Below are 17,395 nucleotides of genomic sequence, written 5' to 3' on the forward strand. Positions count from 1 at the left end.
AAGGAGCCAAAAACTGTATATCAAGTATTTGGAAAGTAAAGACTGAAAGTTAACTTGCATTAAAGTCACAAAAACTTTTATACTGTTTTCTTTTTCTTTTTTTTTTGAGATGGATTTCCACTCTTGTTGCCCAGGCTGGAGTGCAATGGCGCGATCTTGGCTCACCACAACCTCCGCCTCCCAGGTTCAAGCGATTCTCCTGCCTCAGCCTCCTGAGTAGCTGGGATTACAGGCATGTGCCACCACGCTCGGCTAATTTTGTATTTTTAGTAAAGATGGAGTTTCTCCATGTTGGTCAGGCTGGTCTTAAACTCCCAACCTCAGGTGATCCGCCTGCCTCAGCCTCCCAAAGTGCTGGGATTACAGGCCTGAGCCACCGTGCACAGGCTATACTCTTTTTCTGTAAATGCTTTTTGCAAACAACAACTGTGGATCAGAATAGCTGCATTTAAAACACATTTTGGGACTTTTTTTTTTTTTTTTTTTGAGACAGAGTCTTACTCTGACACCCAGGCTGGAGTGCCAATGGTGTGATCTTGGCTCACTGCAACCTCCGCCTCCCAGGTTCAAGTGATTCTCCTGCCTCAGCCTCCCGAGTAGCTGGGATTACAAGTGCACACCACCACACCTGGCTAATTTTTGTATTTTTTGTAGAGATGGCATTTCACCACATTGGCCAGGATGGTCTTGAACTCCTGACCTCATGATCTGCCCACCTCAGCCTCCCAAAGTGCTGGGATTACAGGCATGAGCCACCGCACCTGGCTGGGGCCTTTTTTTTCCAAGAGACATGGTCTCACCCTGTTACCCAGGCTAGAGTTCACTGCAGCCTCAACCTCCTGGACTAAAGCAATCCTCCTGCCTCAGCCTCCCAAGTAGCTGGCACTACATGTGTGTGCCACCATTCCCAGCGAATTTTTATCTTTTTGTAGAAATAGGGGTCTTTCTATGTTCCCAAGCTGTTCTTGAACTCCTAGGCTCAAGCAATCCTCTTACCTCATCTCCTAATGTGCTGGGATTACAGACATGAGCCATCATGCCCTGTTTGAAACACATTTTGTTGTGTCAATATTTTTAGATAGTTAGAACCTTGTCCTAAACCGTAAAGTAGGCTTGATTCTGTAATAAAAATGTTTACAACTGTCTTGACACATAAAAACCTTTTTAAAAATAGACACTCCCTGAAGTCCTTTGTTCACAAGGTCACACACTGATGCTTAGGTGTTCCAGCATCTAGTATGGCCACAGTAGTCTTTTTTTCCCCATCTTTAGAAACCTACACGGGAACAGCAGATGGAACAGATCTGAATCCACTCCACTGTGTGTGTGAATGAACACTCCCTTTTGCTCCATGCCGAAATGCTGTATATCTATTTTGGATTGTATATTTGTGTGTTTATGCTTTGATTCATAGTAACTTGTTATGAAATTGATTTGTATTGAATACAAACTGCAAATAAAAATAAATCAATGGCTGAAAAAAAAGTCAATACAGCTTCTCCATTTTTCTCTTGGAACGCTTGCTCTTGGAACCCAGCAGCCATGCTGTGAGGAAGCCCAAACTACACCACACGGTGAGACCGCATGGAGAAAATACGCGTGGTTGTTCCAGAAAGCTGCTCAGCTGAGAGGAAAGCTGATTAGTGGGAAAACCCACCAAGCACAGAAGTGAAGACACTTTCAGAAGACTTCAACCCCTAGATGTTGAATCATCTCCAACTTATGAGTCTTTCCAGATGAGGCTTCAGACATCATGGAGCTGTCTCCACCGTATTCCCTTTGAATTTCTGACCTACAGAAACTATAAGCATAATAAAATAAAAATACAAAGTAAAACCAAAATGAGATACCACTTTATGCTCACTAGGATGGCTATAATAAAAAAGACAGAGTTGGGCGTGGTGGCTCATACCTATAATCCCAGCACTTTGGGAGGCCAAGGCAGGCAAATCACTTGAAGCCAGGAGTTCAAGGGCAGTCTGGCCAACACGGTGAAACCCCATCTCTACTAAAAATATAAAAATTAGGCCGGGTGCGGTGGCTCACGTCTGTAATCCCAGTACTTTGGGAGGCCGAGGCGGGCGGATCCCGAGGTCAGGAGTTCGAGACCAGCCTGACTAACATGGTGAAATCCCATCTCTACTAAAAATATAAAAATTAGCTGGGCATGGTGGTGTGTGCCTGTAATCCCAGCTACTTGGGAGGCTGAGGCAGGAGAACCGCTTGAACCCAAGAGGTGGATGTTGCAGTGAGCCGAGATTGCACCATTGCACTCCAGCCTGGGCGACAGAGTGAGACTCCATCTCAAAAAAAATGAAAATAAAAAAATAAAAATTAGCCGGCTGTAGTGACATGTGCCTATAACTCCAGCTATTCTGGAGGCTGAGGCAGGATAATCGCTTGAACCCTGGAGGTGGAGGTTGCAGTGTGCCAAGAATGTGCCACTGCACTCCAGCCTGGGGGACAGAGGGAGACTCTGTCCAAAAAGATACTCAAAAAAAAAAAAAAAAAGGGCAGATGATAACAAGTGGTGATGAGGATGTGGAGAAATAGGAACCCCTAATAGACTGCTGGTGGAATGTAAAATGGTGCAGCCACTTTGGAAAAAAGTTTGGCAGTTCCTCAAAAAGTTAGACATACAGGATAGGCACAGTGGCACATGCCTATAATCCCAGCACTGTGAGACTGAGGTGGGAGGATCACTTGAGCCCAGGAGTTGGAACCAGCCTGGTTAACATTGTGGGACCCCATTTCTTAAAAAAAAAAAAAAAGGGTGTGGGGGCCAGGCGCAGTGGCTCACGCCTGTAATATCAGCACTTTGGGAGGCCGAGGCAGGTGGATCACTTGAGGTCAGGAGTTCAAGACCACCCTGGCAAACATGGTGAAACCCTGTTTCTACTAAAAGTACAAAAATTAGCTGGGTGTTGTGGCACACGCCTGTAGTCCCAGCTACTTGGGAGGCTGAGGCAGGAGAATTGCTTGAACCTGGGAGGTGGAGTTTGCAGGGAGCCGAGCTTGCACCACTGCACTCCAGCCTGGGCAACAGAGCAAGACCCTGTCTTAAAAAACAGATAAACAAGCAAACAAACTTAGACAAAGAGTTACCAAATGATCCAGAAATTCTACCCCAAAAAATATACCCAAGAAAAATAAAAATATACATCCACACAAAAACTTGTACACAAATGTTCATAGCAGCATTAGTCATAACAGCCAAAAAGTAGAAACAAGTATCCATCAACTGATGAATGGATACATAAAATGTGGTATATCCATATAAAAGAATATTATTTGGCAACCGAAAAAGAAGTATTAGTGCTACAGTTCTTTTAGAATTTGTCTAGCAGGGCCGGGCACGGTGGCTCACGCCTGTAATCCCAGCACTTTGGGAGGCCGAGGTGGGTTGATCACGAGGTCAGGAGTTCAAGACCAGCCTGGCCAAGACGGTGAAACCCCATCTCCATTAAAAATACAAAAAAATTAGCCAGGTGCAGTGTCAGGTGCATGTAATCCCAACTACTCGGGAGGCTGAGGCAGGAGAATCGCTTGAACTCGGTGGGCAGAGGTTGCAGTGAGCCAAGATCGTGCTACTGCACTTAAGCCTGGGTGACAGAGTGAGACCCCATCTCAAAAAAAAAAAAAAAAAAAGAATTTGTCTAGCAGGTTTTCTGGTCTTCACTGGAAAGCCCCTTTAAAAAAATTAAAATAAGAAGTATTGATATATACTACAATGTAGATTAACCATGAAAATGTTATGCTAATTTAAAGGAACCAGTAACAAGAGATATATACTGTATGAGTTCATTTATATGAAATATCCAGAAAAGGCAATCCATAAGAGACAAAGTTTATTTTATTTATTTTTTATTTATTTATTTATTTTTGAGGAAAAAAAAATAAAACCTGCCACCACGCCCAGGTAATTTTTTTTTTTTTTTTTTTGCGATGGGGTGTTGCTTTTTTGCCCAGGCTGGAGTGCAGTGGTGCGATCTTGGCTCACTGCAAGCTCCACCTCCCGGGTTCACGCCATTCTCCTGCCTCAGCCTCCTGAGTAGCTGGGACTACTGGCGCCCGCCACCGCACCTGACTAATTTTTTGTATTTTTAGTAGAGAAGGGGTTTCACCATGTTGGCCAGGTTGGTCTCGAACTCCTGACCTCAGGTGATCCACCTGCTTCGGCCTCCCAAAGTGCTGGGATTACAGGTGTGAGCCACCGCACCTGGCAGACAAAGTTTATTAGTGGTTGCCTAGGGCTTGTGGAGAATCGGGGGATGGCAGTATATGGGAAGTGACTGCTAATGGGTATAGAATATCTTTTTGGAGTGATGAAAATGTTCTAAAATTGATTTGTGGTGTTTGTTACACACACCTGTGAATATACCAAAAACCACGGAATTGTACATTTTATTTATTTTTTGAGACAGAGTCTCGCTCTGTTGCCCAGGCTAGAGTGCAGTGGCCCGATCTCGGCTCACTGCAACCTCCGCCTCCTGGGTTCAAGCAATTCTCCTGCCTCAGGCTCCCTAGTAGCTGGGATTACAGGCATGTGCCACCATGCCCGGCTACTTTTCTATTTTTTAGTAGAGAGAGGGTTTCTCCATGTTGGTTTGGCTGGTCTTGAACTCCCGACCCCAGGTGATCCATCCGCCTTGGCCTCCCAAAGTGCTGGGTTTACAGGTGTGAGCCACCGTGCCGGCTGAATTGTACATTTTAAATGGGTGATTTTGTGATACGTGATTTAATCTCAATAAAGTTGTTAAAAATTAGTTTTGAAAAGTTCACACTGGCTGCTGAGTGGAGAATGGGTTGTACTGGGCAAAAGGAGAAACACAAAAATGTTTATGGGGCTAGAAAGGTGGCGACAAAAGACAGAGAAGCAGGTGGATTAGAGAGATACTTTGAAAAGTCAACAGGACTTGCCAATGGGTTGGACCTGGAGAATGAGGGAGAGGGAGGAATGACTTCTGAGTTGAGGGAAAGTAAACCCAAGAAATGATACATGATCAATAAATCCCAGTATCCAAGATGTACTCTGTGTTGTACTAGGATTCAGATCCAAGATTCAACTCCTTGGAATGGGTTAGGGTTGGATTTAGGATATTTTACAACACCCTCCCACCTAGATCCAACAAGCTTATGTGGCAGACCCGCCTGCTCACAGTTCTGCTCACTGAACTCTCCCCACCACCCCCTGCCTCTCTTAAGAGAATCACTTCTGTAGCAGAGTTCCCACAGCTCTTTGCCCCTCAGCTGCTTTCCTCTTGGGCCTCACCCCTTTTGGACTCTGCTCAATAGCCTCTTGGGATCTGGCTCAGAGTGTAGACTCCTACTTTTCTCATCACTCTATGAGACACACTTTGAACCTCCATTACCTGTGACCATAAATGGCTAGAGATATTTCCAGTCCTTAATTTTAAGTCAGGATGGGGTGGAGTGGAGGTTGAGAGCAGGGAGAGCTCAGAACCCAGAATCCTGCTCTAGACCAGCAGTGCTACCAAGAAGAATAGGTCCCATTTATTGATCAACGCTCTGTGTCAAGCACCTTCCAAATGATTGCTAACATTTCCTGAATGTTGACTTGGTGCCGGACACTCTTCTAAGCACTTTATGTGTATTGAGTCACTTAATTCTCACAGAAATCCTAGGAGGTATTATCTCCATTTTACAGATGAAACTGAAGGATAGAGGAGGGACAGTCTCTTGCCTAAGGATACACAAGCAGTACATGACAGCACAAAGATTCAAAGCAGGTAATCTGACTCAAGCTCAGTCCTCACCACCAGTTTATATTGCTACACGTAAGACTTCACTTCATCCTTCTAGAAGTCCTCAGAGATAGGAACTGTCATCATTCCCATTTCATGGATAAAGAAACTGAGGCATGGGGATTTTAATTAATGTACCCGAGTTCACATAGCTAGTAAATGGCAGACTCTCCAAATTGGAAGACAGTTGTGGAGTGAAAATATTTATTATTTGTTTATTTTTTTGAGACGGAGTCTCATTCTGTTGCCCAGGCTGGAGTGCAGTGGCACGATCTCGGCTCATTGAAACCTCTGCCTCCCAGGTTCAAGCGATTCTCCTGCCTCGGACTCCCTAGTAGCTGGGATTACAGGCATGCCCCACCATGCCTGGCTAATTTTTTTTTTTTTTTTTGGAAGAAAATGACTTTATTCTAATTAACTCACAAAGAATAAAATCATAACAGCTAGTTTAAGGAGGCCACACAAACATTTGCCCAGTCCCAGATTCTACAGAGTAGGAACACCCCCTCTTCCATTTCAATTCTGAAGCAAGGAAGCTAGGAATGACAGGAGAAGTTTAACTGATGGTTACACTTTATACCCTCACTATCAATTCTATTTTTATACTAAATTAACTTAGTTATCAGAGCTGATTTTCCATCTCTCCAGGTTGAACTTCTTGATTAGGCCAATCCGTTTGCAAGTCGGCACTATTTCAGCATCTCACTGAAACCCTCACAGAGCTTGATGTCACCCTGCTTCTGGGCACACTCCAGAAACTGTTTGATCTCATAGAAGCAAGGCTGCTGCTGCTGTGCCGGCTGGGTTCCCTGAGGATCCTGGTAAGTGATGTCAGGCCTCGCAGGCTCAGCATTACTTCCTCCACTGAAGCCCCCAGTAATGGCATGACCCAGTGTGTGCCCCACAGCAGAGCCCACAGCCACGTCAGCTGCAGTGGTTGCCATCTGGGCCATCAGACCTGGCTGCCGGGGCACAGCAGCAGAAGAGCCAACTGCAGATGGGGGTGCCGCTGCTGGTGGCTGAGCGACTGGTGCTGGCCTGAGTGCAGCTCTCATCTGAGGGGCCCGGCTGGCCGGAGGGGCCATGCGGGAGGTGTGGCTTCGGCTTCCAGGTATCCTAGGTAGGCGACGGCTCGGCCTCCGGACGTGTGACAACCAACGAAGAGCTAAGCGACTTCTTCTGCCTGGCTAATTTTTGTATCTTTAATAGAGACGGGTTTCACCATGTTGGCCAAGCTGGTCTCGAACTCCTGACCTCAGGTGATCCGCCTGGCTCAGCCTTTCAAAGTCCTGGGATTACAGGCATGCGCCACCACTCCGAAAACATTTATTTCTAACCTTTAAAGCACAAACTCTCTGCCTATACTAATTACATGGGGAGTCACCTTGCTGTGCTCCAAAACGCTCACTTTCATCACCACATGGTCATCACCAGCAAAGTTTCGTTTCTTTTCTTTTGAGTGGCGTGATCTCGGCTCACTGCAACCTCCGCCTCCTGGGTTCAAGCGATTGTCCTGCCTCAGCCTCCAGAGTAGCTGGGATTACAGACGTGCGCCACCACACCCGGCTAATTTTTGTACTTTCAGTAGAGATGGGGTTTCGCCATGTTGACCAAGCTGGTCTCGAACTCCTGACCTCGAGTGATCCCAAAGCGCTGAGATTACAGGCATGAGCGACCACGCGCCCGACCTTCACCCATTATTTGTCAGGAAATTTCTGGCCAGCCTAACATTTGCAGGTGTTGACATAACTAAAAGCTTCTGTCTTACTTTGAGGAAATGCTCTTGCACAACTGAACTAGCCCCATTGACACAATTCTGCACCGTTTCACTGCTTCACCATAGCCAGCCCATACAAGTCTCAAGCGCCGGTTTCCTCTCTTTGGTCGCACCAGCCAAAGCCAGGACTTTGTAAAACGACAGGGCGGAAACCCCGGGAATGCCTCGCCTCCGCGCCCAGCGCCACAACTGCCTTCGCGAAAAGCTCTGCCAAAGGGCGGTTGCGCGCATCACGTGCCTGCGGCGTAATCTCCCACTGGGCAGCGGCGCTGGCTCACGTGACAAGTGCAGACCAATGCCTGGCGTCCGCGCGTTTGGCTCCTGGTTGCTAGGCGACGCCAACCCGATTCTGGTTGCTGGAGTTTATCCTCGTGAGGTTGCTGTGCGAGTTTCGGACTCGGCTCAAGCGCTTGGATCCCTCCAGCACCTGCGAGGGCTACTGGCTGCCGCTTTCGTTCTGGCGAATGTTCGGGGTGGCAGTACCCCTTCGAGGCTTGCACGAGGGCGTCCCGGCATCCGCGATCAAGCGGGCCCTGCTACTTTTGGGGCTGACCCTGCGGCTGGGGTGCTGCGGCGTCGCTCTGGCTATGCCCGGTCCACTCACGGGCTCCCTGCTTTGGCCTGCTCGGCTCAGGAGAACCGGGCCCGGCTCCATTTCGGGCAGTGGTGGACAGGGAAACTAGTGCCTGCCTGTAGTGGTCCCAGGCATAGAGCTTCCTGCAGCTACCTTGTGGCTTAGTTCAGGTTTTGTTGCTTGGGCCACCGAGGAGAAATGTGCAGTAGGGACACTGTAGGAGTCTGCTTACCCGAAATGGTTTGTGTCTTGAATAGTTGTTGAGTGAAAGGTGACGTGTTTCGATTAGATATATATATGTGTGTGTGTGTGTGTGTGTGTATATGTGTGTATTCCCAGAAGTGAAAAGACTTAAATATTCTTTTTTTTTTTTTTAAATGGAGTCTCGCTGTGTCGCCCAGGTTGGAGTGTAGTGGCGCGGTCTCGGCTCACTGCAACCTTCGCCTCCTGGGTTCAAGCAATTCTCCTGCCTCAGTCTCCCAGTAGCTGGGATTACAGGCGCCCACCACCACGCCTAGCTAATTTTTTTTTTTTTAGTAGAGACGGGGGTTTCACCATCTTGGCCAGGCTGGTCTTGAACTCCTGACCTCGTGATCCACCCGCCTCGGCCTCCCAAAGTGCTGGAATTATAGGTGTGAGCCACTGCGCCTGGCCTAGGATTTTCAATCTAGAAATGGTCGTGGAGTGTCTGGGACTTGTATGTAGCTCGCTGTTTATTAGAGGGTTTGGTATTTCACGTGTATTTAATTTATATTTGGATTGGCTTTTACTTACTTTTCTAATCAGCCTGTAAATTAAAGTGAACAAACAGGTTTCAGTGCCCTTTTTTTTCAGACATAAGGAAACATGACTGGAGAAATTACAGTCATGCATTGTTTAACAGAGATATGAGAAATGCATCTTAGGTGACTCTATCATTGGAATATCATAGAGTTTTTTTGTTTGTTTTGTTTTGTTTCTGAGACAGGGTCTTGCTGTGTCGCTCAGGCTGCAGTGCAGTGGTGCCATCACAGCTCGCTGCAACCTCGATCTGCTGTGATCCTTCTGCCTCAGCCTCCTGAGTAGCTGGGACTGCAGGCCTGCATCACCATGCCAGGCTAATTTTTTAAAATTAAATTATATATTTTTGTATATTTTAATTTTCTTTTTATAAAGAAAGGGTCTTGCTATGTTTCTCAGGCTAGTCTCGAACTCCTGGTCTCAAGCAATCCATCTGCCTCAGCCCCTCAAAGTGCTGGGATTACAGGCGTGAGCTACCATGTCTAGACCCACAGCTGGCTAATTTTAAATTTTTTTGTATAGACAGGGTTTCTCCCTCTGTTGCCCAGTCTGGTCTCCAACTCCTGGGCTCAAGCAGTCTTCCTGCCTTGGCCTTCTAAAGTGTTGGAATTACAGGCATAAGCCACTGAGCCCTGCCCATAGAGTGTACTTACGCAAACCTAGATAGTATAGCCTACTACACACCTAGGCTGTATGATACAGCCTACTGCTCCTAGGCTACAAATCTCTACAGCATGTTATTGTACTGTATACTGTAGGCAATTGTAACACAATGGTTGATATTTTTGTATCTAAACATAGAAAAGGTACAATAAAAATACAATATTGTAATCTGATGGGACCACTGTCTTATATGCAGTCTGTTGTTGACTAAAGATTATGTGACATGTGACTGTATTTCCTCAATGTATTGCATGGAGAGGGCCAGTGCTTCTCAAATGTGTGTAGTAACCACTTAGGAATCTTTTTTTTTTTTTTTTTTTTTTTTAAGATGGAGTCTCACTCTGTCACCCACGCTGGAGTGCAGTGGTGCGATCTTGGCTCACTGCAACCTCTGCCCCCTGGGTTCAAGCAATTCTCCTGCCTCAGCCTCCTGAGTAGCTGGGATTTCAGGTGCACACCACCACGCCTGGCTGATTTTTGTATTTTTAGTAGAGACGGGGTTTCACCATCTTGGCCAGGCTAGTCTTGAACTCCTGACCTCGTGATCCATTCCCCCGGCCTCCCAGAGTGCTGGGATTACAGGCGTGAGCCACCGCGCCCGGCCAGGAATCTTGTTAAACTGTATATTCTGATTCATTAGGTCTGGAGCAGATCCTGAGAATTTCTGCAGTTCTGACAAGCTGCCAGGTGTAGATGATTCTGCTGGTGTGATGCACGCCTCAAATAGCAGTGGCCCTAAGTGACACGGTTAATAGCACAATTGCCTCCTTTCCATATCTGATTCTTATGCCCAAACAACAATTTCTTAATATTTATGAAATTTCAGTTACATATGAAGAGAAAGTCATAGGATGGAAATGACAAATAGCGTTGCCAAGATAGAATTTTTATTAAGGATTCATTTTGCTTATTTTATTACTTGACAATCTGATAATTCACAATATTGGAAATAATGGGCTTAAAAGTATCAAGCTGGCCGCGTGTGATAGCTCGTGCCTGTAATCCCAGCACTTGGGAGGCCGAGGCGGGTGGATCACCTGAAGTCAGGAGTTTGAGACCAGCCTGGCCAACATGGTGAAACCCCCATCTCTACTAAAAATACAAAAACTAGCCGGGCATGGTGGCGGGCGCCTGTAATCCCAACTGTTCGGGAGGGTGAGGCAGGAGAATTGCTTGAACCCATGAGGTGGAGTTTGCAGTGAGCCAAGATGGCACCACTGCACTCCAGCCTGGGCGACAAGAGCAAAACTCCATCTCAAAAAAAAAAAAAAGTATCCGGCGACGCAGTAGCTCACGCCTGTAATCCCAGCACTTTGGGTGGTCAAGGCAGGTGGATCACGAGGTCAGGAGTTCAAGAACAGCCTGGCCAAGATGGTGAAACCCCATCTCTAATAAAAACGACAAAAATTAGCTGGGCGCAGTGGCAGGCACCTGTAATCCTAGCTACTCGGGAGGCTGAGGCAGGAGAATCACATGAACCTGGGCGGCAGATGTTGCAGTGAGCCGAGATTGCGCCACTGAACTCCAGCCTGAGCGACAGAGAGACTCTATCTCAAAAAAAAAAAAAAAAGTATTAAGCTTTTTGTTGTTAGAAAGTCTTTAACTGCTGGGCGTTGTGGCTTACGCCGGTAATCCCAGCACTTTGGGAGGCCAAGGCAGGTGAATCACCTGAGGTTGGGAGTTCAAGACCAGCCTGACCAACCTGGAGAAACCCCATCTCTACTAAAAATACAAAATGAGCTGGGCGTGGAGGCACATGCTTGTAATCCCAGCTACTCGAGAGGCTGAGGCAGGAGAATCGTTTGAACCCCAGAGGTGGAGGTTGCAGTGAGCGGACATCAAGCCACTGCACTCCAGCCTGGATAACAGAGTGAGACTGCGTCTCAAAAAAAAAGAGATTTGTTAGGCAGGACCAGAGCAATGTCAACTCTAGGGCTAATTATTCCCCTGAGGCAAGACCTTCATAAGTACTCTTTCCAATGCCCCACACATTATGAGTTTTTCCAATCTGGATCATAGGAGTAGGCACTATTCCTTCTAAACCAGGGGTCCCAGTCTCCAGGCCGCGGACTAGTACCAGTTGGTGGTCCGTTAGGAGCCAGGCCGCACAGCAGGTGAGTGGCAGGCGAGCGAGCATTACTGCCTGAGTTCTGTCTCCAGTCAGATCAGCTGCAGCATTCGATTCTCATAGCAGCACAAACCTTATTGTGAACTGTGCACGTGAGGGATCTAGGTTGCCCACTCCTTATGAGAATCTAACGAACGTCTGATTAACTGAGGTGGAAGAGTTTCATCCTGAAACTCCAAAAAGGTTAGGAACTGCTGTAGTAATCCTTTTACGTGGTTCTTTACCCAGCCTTGTGTAGTTTTCTTACATTATGTATCCTCAACAGTACTCTGCTGAATGCTAGAGGCGGGGACCTTTTACAGATCTCTGGGTTCTGTCTGAACAACTCCCTTCCTCTGGTACTCTGTCCTTTCCATCTGGCTACCTTGGTCTCCCTGGACTCAGCTCCCTCTCCTCAGCTCCGGGATTCCACCAGGCTCTTCCTCACTTTGCTCTTTTTGCAGTAGAGCCCGGAAACTCTCAAGGCAGTAAGCTGGAGCAATAATAGGGCTCACTTCACTTGTTGTACTTTTTTTTTTTTTTTTTTTGAGACGGAGTCTGGCACTGTTGCCCAGGCTGGAGTGCAGTGGCGCGATCTCAGCTCACTGCCACCTCCACCTCCAGGGTTCAAGCGATTCTTCTGCCTCAGCCTCTCGAGTAGCTGGGACTACAGGCGTGTACCACCACACCCGGCTAATTTTTGTATTTTTAGTAGAGACGAGGTTTCACCATATTGGCCAGACTGGTCTGGGACTCCTGGTCTCGTGATCCGTCCGCCTCCGGCTCTGAAAGTGCTGGGATTACAGGCGTGAGCCACCGCGCCCAGCCATTTGTTGTACTTTTTTCAGGGATTTCTGTCCTTTGTTGCGTGATATCCGGTGTCTTGAAGACCATTTCTTACATTTTGGGGATCCATATTTTGGTTGTTTAGGTGGGAAAGTAAATCTAGCCCTTGTTTATCTTCAGTTCTGGAAGTGGAAGTCCAAATATCACACCCACCTGGCACACTTTTACCACCCCAAACCGTTGAATATGGAAACTGTTTTCAGTGAGGTTGTATACTATTGAACTCATATCCAATTACTTCCAGGGGAAGCTATTATCCTGTCTTGATATCCCTAACAGACTTAACCAATGCCTGGCATTTGGCTGACATTCACTAAAAGCTGGAGAGCATGAATAAACTATTTTTAGCAGACAGCTGTTGATCAGCTTATGGTGTTTTCTTCCAACATTTGTTGATGGGCTTTTGCAATTTTCTTTTTGCCTGCCGGCAGCAAAAGAAAGCCAGGAAAAATGGACATTTCTGGGACTTGTTACTCATGATGTAATTATCCACAAAAATGCACCCTTTAAAAAGCTTTGATAGGCATGAAGGAACTTTTGGGGGTGATAGAAATGTTCTAAAACTGAGTTGTGATGGTTGCACAAGGGTACTAAAAATCATTAACTTGTACACTTAAAAATGGGTGAATTTTGTGGTATGTAAATTACACCTAAAAAAAAGCTTTTTTAAAAAGCTTATCTGAAAGATTTCCAGGCATTTTAAGGTGAAAAAACGACACATTGCCAACCAATTTGTACAGGAGAAACCCGTACTTTTTCCAAAGTCTCATATGAATTAAAGTACAACCTTGAGGCCAGGTGCCTGTAATCCCCACACTTTTTTCCCAGCACTTTTGGATGCTGAGGTGGGTGGATCCCTTGAGGCCAGGAGTTTGAGACCAGCCTGGCCAACATGGCAAAACCCCTTCTCTACTAAAAATACAAAAATTAGCTGGGTGTGGTGGTGGGCACCTGTAATCCCAATTACTCAGAAGGCTGAGGCAGGAGAATTTCTTGAATCCAGGAGGCGGAGGTTGCAGCAAGCCAAGATTGCACCACTGCCCTCCAGGCAGGGCAACAGAGCAAGACTCCATCTCAAACAAAACAAAACAAAACAAAAAAAAACCTTGAGCAGGAGTAGGAGCAGACTATGGTCAACTTATACTTTGTACAATACATATGTATTAGGTGTAATCAGGAAAATATTAAAGATTTTAAAAGAAAGACTAACACAGAAAAATCAAAGGGCGATTCCAAGAGAAAAAGGGCTTATTTGATGGAAAGGGAAGATTCCATTTCCTTCTCCACTGGCTCCCAATGTGGTGGTGGTGGGGCATGGGGGTTCACACCAAAAAATTCTACAATTCTCTGCAGACCTTAGGAGGGTGTCTGTCAGTCTCTTGCTGTAATGGAATACCTGAGGCTGGGTAATTTATCAAATTACCATGCCTATAGTCCCAGCACTTTGGGAGGCTAAGGCAGGTGGATCACCTGACATCAGGAGTTTGAGACCAGCCTGGCCAACATGGTGAAACCCCATCTCTACTAAAAATACAAAAAAATTAGCTGGGTGTGGTGGTGGGCACCTGTAATCCCAGCTACTCGGGAGGCTGAGGCAGGAGAATTGCCTGAACCCGGAGGCGGAGGTTGCAGTGAGCTGAGATCGTGCTACTGCACTCCAGCCTGGGGACAGAGTCAGACTCCATCTCAAAAAACAAACAAACAAACAAAACAAACAACAACAAAATGAAATTAACTTGGCTGACAATTCTGCCGGCTGGAAGATGGAGAATCTGGTGAAAGCTTCATGCTGCTTCCACTCATAGCAAAAGGTGAAATGGAGTCAGTGTGTGCAGAGATCACGCAGCAAGAGAGAGAGAGAGACAGGGGAGGCGCCAGGCTATTTTTAGCAACCAGCTCTTGTGGGAGGGAAAAGAGTGAGAGCTCACTGACCCCTTCCCCGCAACAAGGCATTGGTTATTCATGAGGGATCTACCCCCATGACCCACACACCTGCCATTAGGGGATAAACGCTCAACATGAGATTTGTAGGGAATCAACATCCAAACTTTAGCAGTGTCCTACGATTTATCTCAATCCTGACACTATCTACCTGGAAATAGCATCAGATTCCACAGGTTACAGGCTTAGTCCCTTAAGACTGCCCCCACTTCAGACACCGGGTGCCAGTCCCAGGTTGTCACCTGTACTTCTTGCAGACTCGCTATAAATTAGAAGTTCCCACCATTCCCTCCTCTCCGGGTTTGATCATCTGCTAGGACAGCTCACAGAACTCAGGACGGTCTACTAACCAGATTGCCATTTATTATGAAAGAATAGAACGTAGGAACAGCCAGTGGAAGAGCTGCATAGGGCAAGGAACATGGGAAGGGATCTGGAGCTTCCATGCCCTCCTCAGGCACACCACCCTCCCCACACCTCTGTATGTTCACCAACCTGGAAGCTTGTTGAACCCCATTCTATCGGGATTTGATGAAGGTTTCATTACATAAGCATGATTAATGAAATGATTGATCATTGAGCTTTTTTTTTTTAGAGACCAAGTCTCTAAAAAAAAGAAGAAGAAAGAAGAACAAATGCTTTATCAAACCATTTATGTTATGCTATAGGAAATGTATCATACATGCTTTATTTGTATGAGATGTCTATATCTGCACTTCAAGCATTGTTATCTTCCAAAAGTGCTTAATAACGTTTTTCTGGTTTTAATTGCCTAGCACAAGTTGGCTTATATTTGGATTTGTCTAAACAGCATTTTTCCACATGTCCTTGAGCTTTGTGCACTTTAGAACCTTGGTTTTAAGCTACAGTCCTGTTAATCATCAATTATCGAGTATTCATTCTTACTAATAACTTGAGTCAGATCTATGTACCCAGAGCATATAGTTCATAATTAATAATCAGCTCTTGCATTTGTCTAATGCTTCCTTCCTCTCTAAGGACCAGGTTGATGGTGAACATCACTGGAAAGTCAGGAAAGGTTATAGTCCCTACTTTGCAGAGGAAGAAGGACTACTCAGAAGCAGCTGACCTCCTTGGGCAAAGAGAAAAGCCATCTAAAAGAATGCGTAGGTGACTGGCTGGGGCTTGAAAGAAATCTGAATATTTTCTTCAATAAAAAATTAAATGAGGGCCGGGGGCAGTGGCTCATGCCTGTAATCCCAGCACTTTGGGAGGTCGAGGCGGATGGATCAGGTGGATCACGAGGTCAGCAGTTAGAGACCAACCTGACCAACATATGAAACCCTGTCTCTACTAAAAATACAAAAATTAGCCGGGCATGGTTGCGGATGCCTGTAATCCCAGATACTCAGGAGGCTGAGGCAGGAGAATCACTTGAACCTGCGAGGCAGAGGTTGCAGTGAGCCGAGATCGCACCACTGTATTCCAGCCTGAGTGACAGAGTGAGACTCCGTCTCAAAAAAAAAAAAAAAATTAAATGGTACAAAGATGACATTATGATACCCATTGTATAAGAAAACTGTTGAGATTTCAGGATGAAATTACATTGACTAAATTTTTTTCCAGGTGATTTAGGAGGTGACATAAACTGTGTCACCTGATTGAGTAATTGAAGAACTCTGTCCATTTCCTGAATTATCTTTTTTCCTTTGTTAGATGATCAATTAGAAGTTTTCTGTGCCCTCTCCTGGCTTGATTCTGAAACTGCATAACATTCAGCCTCACTGGGTGGGTCTCTGAGATAAATTCATGCTCTCCCCTTCCTCTCTCCTGCCCATAGGAGGCTTATTTTATTTTATTTTATTATTTTTTGAGACGGAGCCTCACTCTATTGCCCAGGCTGGAGTGCAGTGGCACGATCTCAGCTCACCACAACCTCTGCCTCCCTGGTTCAAGCCATTCTTGTGCCTCAGCCTCTCCAGTAGCTGGGATTACAAGCACGTACCACCACGCCCAGCTAATTTTTTTTTTTTTTTTTTAAAGTAGAGATGGGTTTCGCCATGTTGACCAGGATGTTCTCAAACTCCTGGCCTCAAGAGATCTGCCTGCCTTGGCCTCCCAGAGTGCTGGGATTACAGGTGCGCACCACCCTGCTGGGCTAATTTTTCTATTTTTAGTAGAGATGGGGGTTTCACCATGTTGGCCAGACTGGTCTCGAACTCCTGACCTTAAATGATCCACCCGCCTTGGCCTTCAAAGTGCTGGGATTACAGGCGTTAGCCACTGCGCCTGACTTTTTTTTTTTTTTTTTTTTTTTGAGAGGGAGTCTCACCCTGTCACCCAGCTAGAGTGCAGTGGTGAAATGTTGGCTCACTGCAACCTCCGCCTCCTAGGTTCAAGCAATTCTCCTGCCTCAGCCCCCCAAATAGCTGGGATTACAGGCATGCACCACCACACCCAGCTACTTTTTTGTATTTTTAGTAGAGACAGGGTTTCACCATGTTGGCCATGCTGGTCTCAAACTCCTGACCTCAAAGGATTGGCCCAACTCGGCCTCCCAAAGTGCTGGGATTACAGGCTTGAGCCACCGTGCCCAGCTGATAACTTTATAGGCAAAATGAATAGAATACTGGGGATTTTGACAAGCTTTAATGTCACAAAGATTCTTTTTTTTTTTTTTTTTTTTTTGAGTTAGAGTCTCCATCCGTTGGCCAGGCTGGAGTGCAGTGGTGTGACCTCAGCTAGCTGCAACCTCCACCTCCCAGGTTCAAGCAATTCTCCTGCCTCAGCCTCCCGAGTAGCTGGGATTACAGGCACCTACCGCCATGCCCAGCTAATTTTTGTATTTTTAGTAGAGACAGTGTTTCACCATGTTGGCCAGGCTGGTCTCGAGCTCCTGACCTCAAGTGATCCACCCGCCTCAGCCTCCCAAAGTGCTCAGACTACAGGCGTGAGCCACCGTGCCAGGCCACAAAGATTCT

The 17,395-nt window shown here is 46.3% G+C and overlaps 1 protein-coding gene and 2 pseudogenes across 1 annotated transcript; 2 read left to right on the forward strand and 1 right to left on the reverse strand.

Moving 5' to 3' along the window:
* The first annotated feature begins 3,313 nt into the window (after nt 1-3,313).
* LOC112131282 (U7 small nuclear RNA) lies at nt 3,314-3,381 on the forward strand (annotated as a pseudogene).
* Nucleotides 3,382-3,647: 266 nt separating this feature from the next.
* On the forward strand, nt 3,648-3,691 carry LOC112131272 (U7 small nuclear RNA; annotated as a pseudogene).
* A 2,417-nt stretch (nt 3,692-6,108) lies between these two features.
* Nucleotides 6,109-7,768, reverse strand: LOC100936355 (coiled-coil-helix-coiled-coil-helix domain-containing protein 2-like). Its single transcript, XM_054541203.2, has one exon. The coding sequence runs from the start codon at nt 6,848-6,850 to the stop codon at nt 6,455-6,457; it is 396 nt and encodes a 131-aa protein (XP_054397178.1). The 5' UTR covers nt 6,851-7,768; the 3' UTR covers nt 6,109-6,454.
* Nucleotides 7,769-17,395: the final 9,627 nt, after the last annotated feature.

This window comes from Pongo abelii, chromosome 1 (genome assembly GCF_028885655.2).
Source record: "Pongo abelii isolate AG06213 chromosome 1, NHGRI_mPonAbe1-v2.0_pri, whole genome shotgun sequence".
In the NCBI taxonomy this organism is placed as follows: domain Eukaryota; kingdom Metazoa; phylum Chordata; class Mammalia; order Primates; family Hominidae; genus Pongo; species Pongo abelii.